General features: G+C 44.0%; 1 protein-coding gene across 1 annotated transcript in view; it reads right to left on the bottom strand.

Annotated features, from left to right (window-relative positions):
- Positions 1–3300: 3300 nt before the first annotated feature.
- COL5A1 (collagen type V alpha 1 chain) overlaps positions 3301–11654 on the bottom strand; it is a 244255-nt gene continuing 235901 nt past the window's right edge. Inside the window, exons 65-66 of the mRNA XM_077835961.1 lie at positions 11218–11451; positions 3301–5004 (exon numbers count right to left, since the gene is read on the bottom strand). Coding sequence (XP_077692087.1) covers positions 4858–5004; positions 11218–11451 — 381 coding nt within the window. The 3' untranslated portion in view covers positions 3301–4857. The remainder of the gene's footprint in view (positions 5005–11217; positions 11452–11654) is intronic.

Genomic DNA, 11654 nt, shown 5'->3' with positions numbered 1-11654 from the left:
AGAGTGTAAGGGCCAGCTGGGGCCACTCAGGAAGCTTCAGTTGCAGTACCTGCATTTCACTGTAGAAGCCCACCCCCTTTCCAGTGATATTTGAAGTCTCTCTGGTTACAAACTGTGCAAAGTGTTATGCACTCTTGTGAAGTGCTGTGTGCGCTCAGCTCCCAGAGCTCAATGAGAGTGGAGAGCAGTGGGCACCTCACAGGATCAAGGCTTAGCTGAACAGATGACTCTCCTGATTGTAACCCTGATCAGCACTGTGCAGACTCTTCTGGGCATGACTTTTAGAAGCACCTGAGTGATTTGGAAGCACAAACTCCATTGGGTACATCAACATTGCCAACAAAATAAAATACAAATAAAAAGCTGCAGCAGCAAATCTGAGCCCAGGGCCACTGACTCAGGCTTGCAGGGTCACACTATGGGGCTAAATACAACAGTGTATATGTTCCTGCTCGGGCTCTGGGATCCACCTACCACTCCAGGTTTCAGAGCCCAAGCTGGAACAGCTACACTGGTAGTTTTAGCCCCAAAGTTTGACCCCGTGAGCTCAAGTCAGTTCATAGAATCATAGACTTTTAGGTCAGAAGGGACCATTATCATCATCTAGTCTGACCTCCTGCACAACGCAGGCCACAGAATCTCACCCCCCCCACACACACACTCCTATAACAAACCCCTGACCTATGTCTGAGCTACTGAAGTCCTCAAATCGTGGTTTAAAGACTTCAAGGTGCAGAGAATCCTCCAGCAAGTGATCCGTGCCCCACGCTGCAGAGGAAGGCAAAAAAACCCCAGGGCCTCTGCCAATCTGCCCTGGAGGAAAATTCCTTCCCAACCCCAAATATGGCGATCAGCTGAACCCTGAGCATGTGGGAAAGACTCATCAGCCAGACACCCAGGAAAGAATTCTCTGTAGTAACACGGATCCCACCCCATCTAATATCCTATCACAGGCCATTGGGCATATTTACCGCTAATAGTCAAAGATCAATTAATTGCCAAAATTAGGCTATCTCCTCCATAAACTTATCAAGCTTAGTCTTGAAGCCAGATATGTCTTTTGCTCCCACTGCTCCCCTTGGAAGACCGCTCCAGAACTTTACTCCTCTGATGGTTCACAACCTTTGTCTCATTTCAAGTCTAAAATTTGGCCAGTTTATATCCAGTTGACCCAGACTCACTGTCATGGCTTCCTCCCCACCCAGGGTAGATGTACCTATTAACATCCAGTAGGAATTGTGCTTCTAAGCTGCTGCAGCATTTTAAAAATCGCTCACTATATCTTTGACAGTGCTGGGGAACCTCTGAGACCCGGCTTTCATATTTAGAAAAGCCAACATGAGAAACTTGGCAGTTCTAGCACTCGGAGGATTTTATTTCAACCAATATAAGAGTTAGAGACAGAAAAGATCGACCGTACCAGGTCTCTGAGCCCATCCTCCTGCAAGCGCTGGATATAGACCTCTGATAATGGCTGTGGGCCAATCTTATGGCCATGGTTAGTTAGGAACCCAGGCAGTTTTGAAAATCCTACCAGGCACCTAACTGCATCTTTAGGTGCCTAAATACCTTTTGTTAAATCAGGCCCTGTACCAGATATTAAACAAATGCAGCACTTGAGATAAGCCAGGCCCTCCTTCATCCTCTACAAAGCACCTAGTACATTTCTGGGGTACTATAATTCATAGAATAACAGCCAATAGGCCATACTGCCACCTTAGCAAAGTACTACCATCTGAAATGCCTCATGTTGTCTTCTCCGACTGTTGGGTCACTTTCAGTTGCTCGGCAAAAAGATATTGGATGTCTGGAATTCCAAATGATCTCTCTGAAGAGCTTGGTTTTCTATTTTACAGCATATATTATTGTGAGCCCTCTTCCACTCCTCTGCTGAACTCCTCACACTTCACTGAGCAGAAGGGTGTGTGGGGAAATCATGCTGTACTTCAAGAAGACATTCACATCACGTTGGGTTAGGTGGAAACAGTAAACTTGATTTATTGAAAAAATCTATTACATTTATTCCTTTATTACACAGGTTTAAAATATTTAAAAATACCTCTTACGGGCATTACACTGAAATTTTATGACATGTTTATTGGACTTTGAAGAAATGTACAATGTGTCATTTGACAGTATATTTTTAAAAAAGGGCCTTATGCACTAAAAACTTTTTTTTCCATAGGTTTTATTTTTCTTATCAACATTTGTTCAAGTCATATATATATTAAAGGGTGGGGGAAATAAAATTACACAAAAAGAAAGTCTGCAAATACAAGAAGTAATTTTATTGCAATATACCATAGCTAAGTGGTCGGGGGGAATTGGAAGAGTTTGGAACTTCAGTACAATTACAACACTTCGTAGTATTCAACAGAGGAATTTAAGAAAAAGCAAAGACATGAAGTTAAAAAAAAAAAAAAAGCTCCCTTGATGAGAATTCATAACAGAATCACATGACCTAGACAGAATCACCGGTGTGTGTGTAACTCTATATGGCTTTTTTTATTGAAGAGATGAATGCGCAACAGGTTTGAGATTCCCACTTGTTCAATTGGAATCTGAATTCTGATCTATAATACATAGATGTGATTGCTCTGCCTTACTGGTTTTGTATGTGATTTCCTTGGATAGCACCTTTTATTCCTAACTGGAAAAAAACAAGGATACGTTTACACCGGCTCTCACGGAATGAAAAGCACCGCAACCCGTTGCAATGTCACAGCTTCTTGTTTATTCCCCTAGCACTGCGACTGACTGACGGTCTTGGCATACTTTGCTTACCTCCCTTGGATCAAATTTTTCTTTCCTTTGCTTAGGATGGGGGGTGAGGGGAAAGGACATCATATATAGGCTTCTATTCACAGTAAATGTGATGTCATTTCCTTTACCATGATACACCCCCCCTTGGCTGAAGCACATGGCCATACCCCAGGCCAAATAATCGCCTGTAATATTCGTTTTCCAGCAGTGACCCAAATGAGAAAACAGTTGGGGAAAACCAATATATCTGCAGGTTGCAATCTGAATTGCCTAATGCTACGTGAAGAGCCTTCCTGCCAGCCATGTGGGAAGACAAAGGAAATTTGCACATTCTCCTCTCTCTCTTTTGCTCTCTGAGCTGTTTTGTCAGCAATTACAGCTGAGGCAGCAAACAAGAAAGACAATTGGGCAGTTTCATCTTCACTTCAGTACATTGAACAAATACATAAATTAGCACCACAAAAATTCAGCGACTGAGTACAATCTGGCATAATTACCACCATATAAAGTGTATGAAGGTTCTTAAAAACAACAACAAACCAAGTAAGCACATTTAATACTTTCTACATGGGCCATATAAGCTACCATAATACACTTAAAGAAAAGAAGCAGCTCTTCTACATAACAAATATGAGGGTAGCATGCATTTATATCAAAGACTGTAGCAAACGTTTGCAGTCTGTGTTGAAAGTGGCTAAAGCAAAGAACGCTGGGAGATTGGTCAATGGCAGGGGATCACCAGTGTTGTATTAGTTAGTAAAATAGATAGCACCACAAAGAGAAATGTAAAAATAAAAAGCACCTTTTTTTTTTAATTTTATTTTTAAGGTGGGGGGGAAGCGGATTTCCCTGCCATGTGCAATCTGCCATTTGGAATGGAATTAAAACAATAAAGAAAAAAAAATCAAGGTGAGTGTACAAAAAGGCAAAGAACCAGACGGGACTCTGATTTTCCAAATCAGGGTTTTACAAACAGGGCTCTCAGAAAGTGGCACAAAATATATATTTAATTTTGCATCAAAACTTCTCCATCCAAGTTGTGTGACTTTTAAAATGATCTTGAAATTCATTTGTGGGTGTGGACTGATCACTGCTAATTTGGGCCCTGATCCTGCCAACACTTATGTACATTCTTAACTTTAAGCACAAGTAGTTCCATTGATTATGGACATACTTAAGGATGTGCTGTAGGTGTTGGCAAGATCCTTGACGTGGACACAAACAATAGAAGTAACCTTAACTGCTCCCCTTTCTAGGTTGTTTGTTTGTGTGGGGTGCTGGTGAGAAAGGTTGTTCTTTTACAGACAGGGTCACATGCATGTTTTGAAGCCAAAAACATTTAACATTTAAAATAATATACAATACAAATATTTACTTACAAACATACAAAAATATAAGCACCTTTAATACATGGTAAGGAGATGTACAGAGTGACTTTACACTGTCAAATTCACTGATCCGGGTTGTTAATTTTTGTGAAAATAATTAAATGGAGAAACTAAACATTCTGGAAATGACCATTTAAGTCTAATTTATGGGCTTGATCCAAAGCCCACTGAAATCAACAGAAAGGCGATCCTTGACTTCAATGGGGACTGGATCAGGCCCAGAATTCTCACATGATTTCAAGGTCAAGTTGAAAACATAGTTTCAAGTTTTTCTTTAAAAAAAAAAAATCCATAAACAAGCACTTGCTGTAGTTTCATGGCAAGAAAGTCTTTGACCTGTGCTAATTTCTGTGCATCCGAGTGGAGGAAGTTGAGTCCGCCGGTGGTCGTGAAAAGGAGCATGCAGAAAAATGTACTGTAGCCCTTGACCGGTTTGGAAGGTTGCTTTGCCACCGTGGTGTGTTTAGGTCATGTGATTCTGAGCCTGCCGTGGGAATGGTTCTCCCTCCCTTTGGTGTGGATTCGGTAGGCATGGGCGCAGTGGCGCAGTGGAACTCAGGCAAAACAAGAAACAAAACAAACCCCCCCCAAAAAATTTTAACCCATCACTGTCCAGTTTCAGCACGTGCATGTGACAATTTTTTTTTTAAATGGCGCAATGAGGTTACGCGGTTGCTCATTTGGAGACTCGTTTCCAGGTGGCTCCTTAGCCCATGAAGCAAGCTGGTCCCACCTCGAATCCAAATTTCTGTGACGCTTCTCCGAAGTCATTGAACAGGATGTCAACGATAGGTACTTGCTCTACTTTGGGTGTGTTGACCTCCAGGATAGTCTTTTGATAGCCTTTCTTTGTCTAATAAGAGGGAAGGGGAGATAAAAAAAAAAAAGGAACTCAGATGAGCTAATAGTGTCATGAATACTAAATGACAGGTTTCAGAGGAGCAGCCGTGTGAGTCTGTATTCGCAAAGAGAAAAGGAGGACTTGTGGCACCTTCGAAACTAACCAATTTATTTGAGCATAAGCTTTCGTGAGCTACAGCACACTTCATCGGATGAATAAAAGTGGAAAATGCAGTGAGGATGTTTTTTATAATAGGAAAAACCTGTTTCCCCTCGTTTTTTTCCTACCCTCCCCCCTCAGACGTTCTTGTTAAACCCTGGATTTGTGCTGGAAATGGCCTACCTTGATTATCATACACATTGTAAGGAGAGTGATCACTTTAGATAAGCTATTACCAGCAAGAGAGTGGGGTGGGGGGAGAGAAAACCTGGATTTGTGCTGGAAATGGCCCACCTTGATTATCATACACTGTAAGGAGAGTAAAAAGAAAAGGAGGACTTGTGGCACCTTAGAGACTAACCAATTTATTTGAGCATGAGCTTTCGTGAGCTAGAGCTCACTTCATCAGATGCATACCGTGGAAACTGCAGCAGACTTTATATATACACAGAGAATATGAAACAATACCTCCTCCCACCCCACTGTCCTGCTGGTCAGTGGGGTGGGAGGAGGTATTGTTTCATATTCTCTGTGTATATATAAAGTCTGCTGCAGTTTCCACGGTATGCATCTGATGAAGTGAGCTGTAGCTCACGAAAGCTCATGCTCAAATAAATTGGTTAGTCTCTAAGGTGCCACAAGTACTCCTTTTCTTTTTGCGAATACAGACTAACACGGCTGTTACTCTGAAACCTGAGTGCATGCAGAGACGTTACCCCAGTCTTCAGCACATACCAGGGCTGGGACAGGAGACTAGTAAAATTGTTGTGGCTGCAGTATTGTTGTTTTAACTCCCTGAGGATGCTCGTGGGATGTTGAGCAAATGTGTGCAATTTAATTGAAATGTATTAGTTTGACTATTATCCAAGCGCAACAAAAAAAGACCACATTTAAAGTCTGATGGAATTTGCAAGGTGATGTTGTCTTTTTATCATGCCTGCTGGCCACACAGTTATTTCCGAAATATAAATAATTATCAGAGGGGCAGAAGTGCACCCACGGGCATACAAAACTGCACAGACCAGTGAATTTATGGAGGGGCTTTTTTTTGGCTCTACCGTGTCCTCTGATTCATGTGTCTCGGAAGGACAGGCTATATCACAGCAACCAAAAAGGGGCTATAAGACCAGTGAAAACACATTCAAGTAATGGCCCAAACATTAGCACTGGAATTCCTTTGGTATTCGCTGTAACAGAATGAATCATGGCAGGAGTGTGCACTTGATCAGCTTCCACAGGAACTCTGCAACAAGGCCACATTGCTTAGAGAGCCATTATTGCTAGGACCCAATCCTTGCTGGCCTAACTCTGGCAAAAATTGTATTTAAGAACTTGGGAGCTTCGCCTTAGCAAGCCTGTGGCCTGTTTCTGCAAGGAATGGAGTGCCCTCAACTCCCATTGAAATCAATGTGCGTTGAGGGTGCCCAGTGCTGTGCAGGATGAAATTCACCCTGTGCAGAAGATGACCACAAGTTCATGCACCATTTAAAGCCTCACAGGTGTGTAGACTGTCTCCTGGCTCCCTGCACCCGCAGATACCCAGGGACTGGCTGGCTCTGACATGAGTGGCTGAATAGCAGCCATGGCACTTAGGTTCAGATGGATGGATTTGGAAATGGTGGATGTTGCAGAGCAGGAGTGACATTCCCAAGCCCGAGTCATGAAGACTAAGGAAATTTACCAAATCCAGACCAACAGGCTACGTCTACATGGCAGCACGCAGGGCTCGTGCAGCTCCATGCCACAGTGAAAGGATCTGGCACGGGGAAGGCAGTGGGGAAAGGCTCTGAGCTCCCTGCTGCTGGAGACTTTCACAGCGGTGGGTGAGGGAAGGCTCTGGCAGGAAGGAGGCAGCGGGACGCTACCCTACTAAAAACAGCGGTGTGGACATAGGAGGCATTGCTTGGGCGCGTAGAGAGCTGTGTAGGGTCTGTACTCTGGGGAGCGAGGCATGTAGGGCACACTACTCGACTTACCGAAGCTCGGCCTCCCTGTCTATGCTGCCAGCTATACCTGTGCGAGTTGGGTGTGCACCTTCCGTCCCCTTTAGGCCTCCATAGGTGTAGACGTATATTTCGAGTGCAAGGTCTCTGGGGCAGGGACCATGTCCGCCCCATCGGCCAGGAGCCTAGCGCACCTCTGGGCGCGGAACAAGTCATAAATAACATGTTATAATAATCTTTGCTGTAGGTGCAGCTGAGAAACTGAAAAAAAAAGAATGGGGCCAGGTGCCTGGTTGGAGTAAACTGACATAGTCTCACTGAAGTCAAGGGAGCCTGGCGATTTACACCGGCTCAGGATCCAGCCCATTCTGTTTTGACTAGTTTCTCTTTTTTGCTCTCTTTTCAAGTACGGTAGCATAGCACAATTTAATCTGAGACTTAACCTTTGAAGACCCATCTCTCCAGGGGCTGTGTGGTCCAATGGATAGGCCACATAACTGGGACTCAGAAGACTCAGGTTCGATTCCTGACTCTGCGACTGTCTTGCTTTCTGACCTTGGACAAGTCACTTTACCTCTCTGTGCCCATTTCTGGTCCCACAATTCGTCTATTTAGACTGTAAGCTCTTTGGGCCGGCGAGCGTCTCTTAGTGTCTGTGTAGCGGCTAGCCCAATAAATCCTCAATCTCATTCAGAGTCTCTAGGTGCTACTGCAATGGTAACGATAGCCACCAGTCACAATCCCTTGTGCTCTTGCTGTTTATTCAGCCCCATATTCTTCCATTTGTGACATCCAAACGGATTGCTCTAATAACAGGTTATGTTACAGTTTCTGGTAACAAACAACAACAGAGGCAAATAAACTCTTAAGAGGGCCTGTTTTCCTGCAAATATCCGCAGCTACAGAAAGAACACGGGAACAGGAATGTAGAAAACGTAGGCCACCCGAGCAAAATAATTTCTAACTGTAATGTTTTTCATCAAGCATATGGACTTTTAAATCTGGGATGCATGCTCTTCCAGCTTCCCTGAGACTTAGTACGGAAAGGTGAGATGGGGGGTAATTTTTCTAAGGCACATCATATTGTCAAGAGATATGAAATACTTGAGGATAAACTTCCCCTTGTGGCTTCTGAGTGTTTTCAGCTATGGGATGAGCACTCTTCATCTCTCTGCAGCAGCATTAAGAGAATGAGTGACTCTAATTGAATTTTCCGTCCATGCTTCTGTAGCAAAAACACTCCGGCTTCCAAATGGAGTTCGACTTAATCTCTTAAATTCTATGAAGGGTTCACTCCCTTAGACGTCTCAATATTTTCTTTTTTTCTTTTAGTCCTGTGGATTTTGATCATCCCAGTGGCGGGAGGAGAGGTTTTGCATATGTCTGAGCCTTAGGAACCTGGGTCCCAGCATGAACTGAATTGGCAAACATTACACCAATTTTTCCAGACAGGTAGCTGCAATTTTCAGAAGGGCTCAGTGCCTAAAACTAGATTCCAGATTTTCAGAGGTGCTCAGCTCCCAGTTAGGTTAAAAAATACACCTTTGAAAATCTGGCCCTTATTTAGACTCATAGAATATCAGGGTTGGAAGGGACCTCAGGAGGTCATCTAGTCCAACCCCCTGCTCAAAGCAGGACCAATCCCCAACTAAATCATCCCACCCAGGGCTTTGTCAAGCCTGACCTTAAAAACTTCTAAGGAAGGAGATTCCATCACCTCCCTAGGTAACGCATTCCAGTGTTTCACCACCCTCCTAGTGAAAATTTTTTTCCTAATATCCAACCTAAACCTCCTCCACTGCAACTTGAGACCATTACTCCTCGTTCTGGCATCTGCTACCACTGAGAACAGTCTAGATCCATCCTCTTTGGAACCCCCTTTCAGGTAGTTGAAAGCAGCTATCAAATCCCCCCTCATTCTTCTCTTCCACAGACTAAACAATCCCAGTTCCCTCAGCCTCTCCTCATAAGTCATGTGTTCCAGTCCCCTAATCATTTTTGTTGCCCTCCGCTGGAGGTTTCCCATTTTTCCACATCCTTCTTGCAGTGTGGGGCCCAAAACTGGACACAGTATTCCAGATGAGGCCTCATCAATGTCGAATAGAGGGGAACGATCACGTCCCTTGATCTGCTGGCAATGCCCCTACATATACATCCCAAAATGCCATTGGCCTTCTTGGCAACAACGGCACACTGCTGACTCATATCCAGCTTCTCGTCCACTGAAACCCCTAGGTCCTTTTCTGCAGAACTGCTGCCTAGCCGTTCGGTCCCTAGTCTGTAGCGGTGTATGGGATTCTTCCGTCCTAAGTGCAGGACTCTGCACTTGTCCTTCTTGAATCTCATCAGATTTCTTTTGGCCCAATCCTCTAATTTGTCTAGGGCCCTCTGTATCCTATCCCTGCCCTCCAGTGTATCTACTTCTCCTCCCAGTTTAGTGTCATCTGCAAACTTGCTGAGGGTGCAATCCACACCATCCTCCAGATCATTAATGAAGATATTGAACAAAACTGGCCCCAGGACCGACCCCTGGGGCATTCCACTTGATACCAGCTGCCAACTAGACATGGAGCCATTGATCACTACCCGCTGAGCCCGACAATCTAGACAGCTTTCTATCCACCTTATCATCCATTCATCCAGCCCATACTTCTTTAATTGTTGGCAAGAATACTGTGGGAGACCGTATCAAAAGCTTTGCTAAAGTCAAGGAACAACACGTCCACTGCTTTAGCTACCAAAGAAAGAGCTGAGTTTTTAAAAATTTGGCCTGAATTTTTTGGGTAGTGAAACTTAAAAATCTGGCCTGAACTCTTGAAAATCAGGCCCTTAGAATCTAAGATGAGCCTGCAAAATATGTGCAAACACAAATCCCACAATTACATGCACAAATGGCAAACATGCATACCTACATCTGGGTGAATCACAACTCAATTTACTTGCACCAATACCTGCTTATACACAAATGCAGGCAAGGTGCGTGCTATTTTTGTGGTTAAATTTAGGCACCTATATTTCCAATTCTTGTCTCCAGTGGAAATTTTGCCTCCATAATCTCTCTCTCTAAGGTACTTCAATGATCCCTATTAAAATAGTTTTGGAACACCTCACAATCTTTTACTTATTACTGCTATTATCCCCATTTTACAGATGGGATGCTGACACCCAGAGAAACTTGTTCCTGATCACACAGGGTGCCTGGTCACACAGGGTGCCATGATAGAGCAGGGAACTGAACCTAGGTCTCATATGTCCCAGGCCAGTGCCCCAACCACTGGAATCATCCTTCCTACAGGATTAGGCCTTGTGTAGGATTGCCCTATTACCAGGGGAAAGGCTTCAAGCATTGAACTAACTGAACCCTCGCTTCCTAGATCCTTTGTCAATTTTAAGAATGAAGTCATGCAGTAGAGGTACATGGTAACACAATCCTTTTAAATCAGGAGGCTGATCAAATATCACCAGGCTTGCATGCTTCAGATGTACAAATTCATCACAATACCACTCCCCACTCTGGGAAGTTGGCTCTGGTTTTCCCACTGCATGCTCCCAAACCCCAGCCTTTCAGGATAGATTTACAGACTTCACTCCTCTGTGGAATCATACCATTGTGTAACTATAAAATAAACTGCTTCCAAAATACTTAATTAAAGAAGACTTGAAAGACTTCTATGTGGTAGGTACGTAATTATTGTCCCCTTTCCAGATAAGTAAACTGAGTCATTGAGAGGTTAAGGTGAAAATGCTCAGAAGTGGCCACCCATTTTAAGCACCTTGCTTTTAGGTGCCCAACAAGAAACACTGAGAACTCAGCATAGGTACTGAGAACTCCCCCTCCTAATTGAAGACAGTGGAAACTAACTTCTCAGCACCTCTAAAACATCAGGTCCCAAGTCTTCCAAGTTGGGAACCAAAAAACGGAAGCAACCAAAATCAGGGGACACTTGAAAATTTTTGAAGTGACTTCCCCCAAAATCATACACTGAGTAAGTGGCAGAGCTAGGGAAGAAAAAGCCCTGAGTCTTGACTGACACCCCCGCAGCTTTAGTTACTAAGCCAGAATGACTCTGCTTTGTGTGTAGAAGCTCCTCCTATGCCTAACTCTGTCAGCGTGTATACTTACTGCACAACCGTCTAGGACAGCCCTTATGTAAGGGTTGTTGTCGTAGGACATCTCCTCATCGTTGGAGCCCAGGAAGCGGATGGCTTTGTCGTAGCTGCCTGTGGTGGCATCCTGCCATGCTACAGACTGGTAGCAATTATAGGTGATGTTCTGGTTTGCGGAGGCGCTCAAGAGCCTCAGGAAAGTCATCTGCACCACTCCGATGGGATTGCCGTCCGAATCCACGTAGGAAAGCTGAGAGAAATGGAAAACAGAGAAGGGGAAATGCTAGGCAGTGATGTGAAACATGCCTCTGGGAAACGCAAGTAGCCGATACAGAATTATGGACTCAAAAATGCTCCGTGGGAGAGTTAATCTCTTCATGGAAAACCGATACCTGTCATTAGCATGCCACCATCCCTGTCATCTCTACCCATTCTTATCAGCATCCTGTCAAT

Source organism: Eretmochelys imbricata, chromosome 16 (genome assembly GCF_965152235.1).
Source record: "Eretmochelys imbricata isolate rEreImb1 chromosome 16, rEreImb1.hap1, whole genome shotgun sequence".
In the NCBI taxonomy this organism is placed as follows: Eukaryota; Metazoa; Chordata; order Testudines; family Cheloniidae; genus Eretmochelys; species Eretmochelys imbricata.
This window is presented reverse-complemented; position numbering and strand designations above follow the sequence as displayed.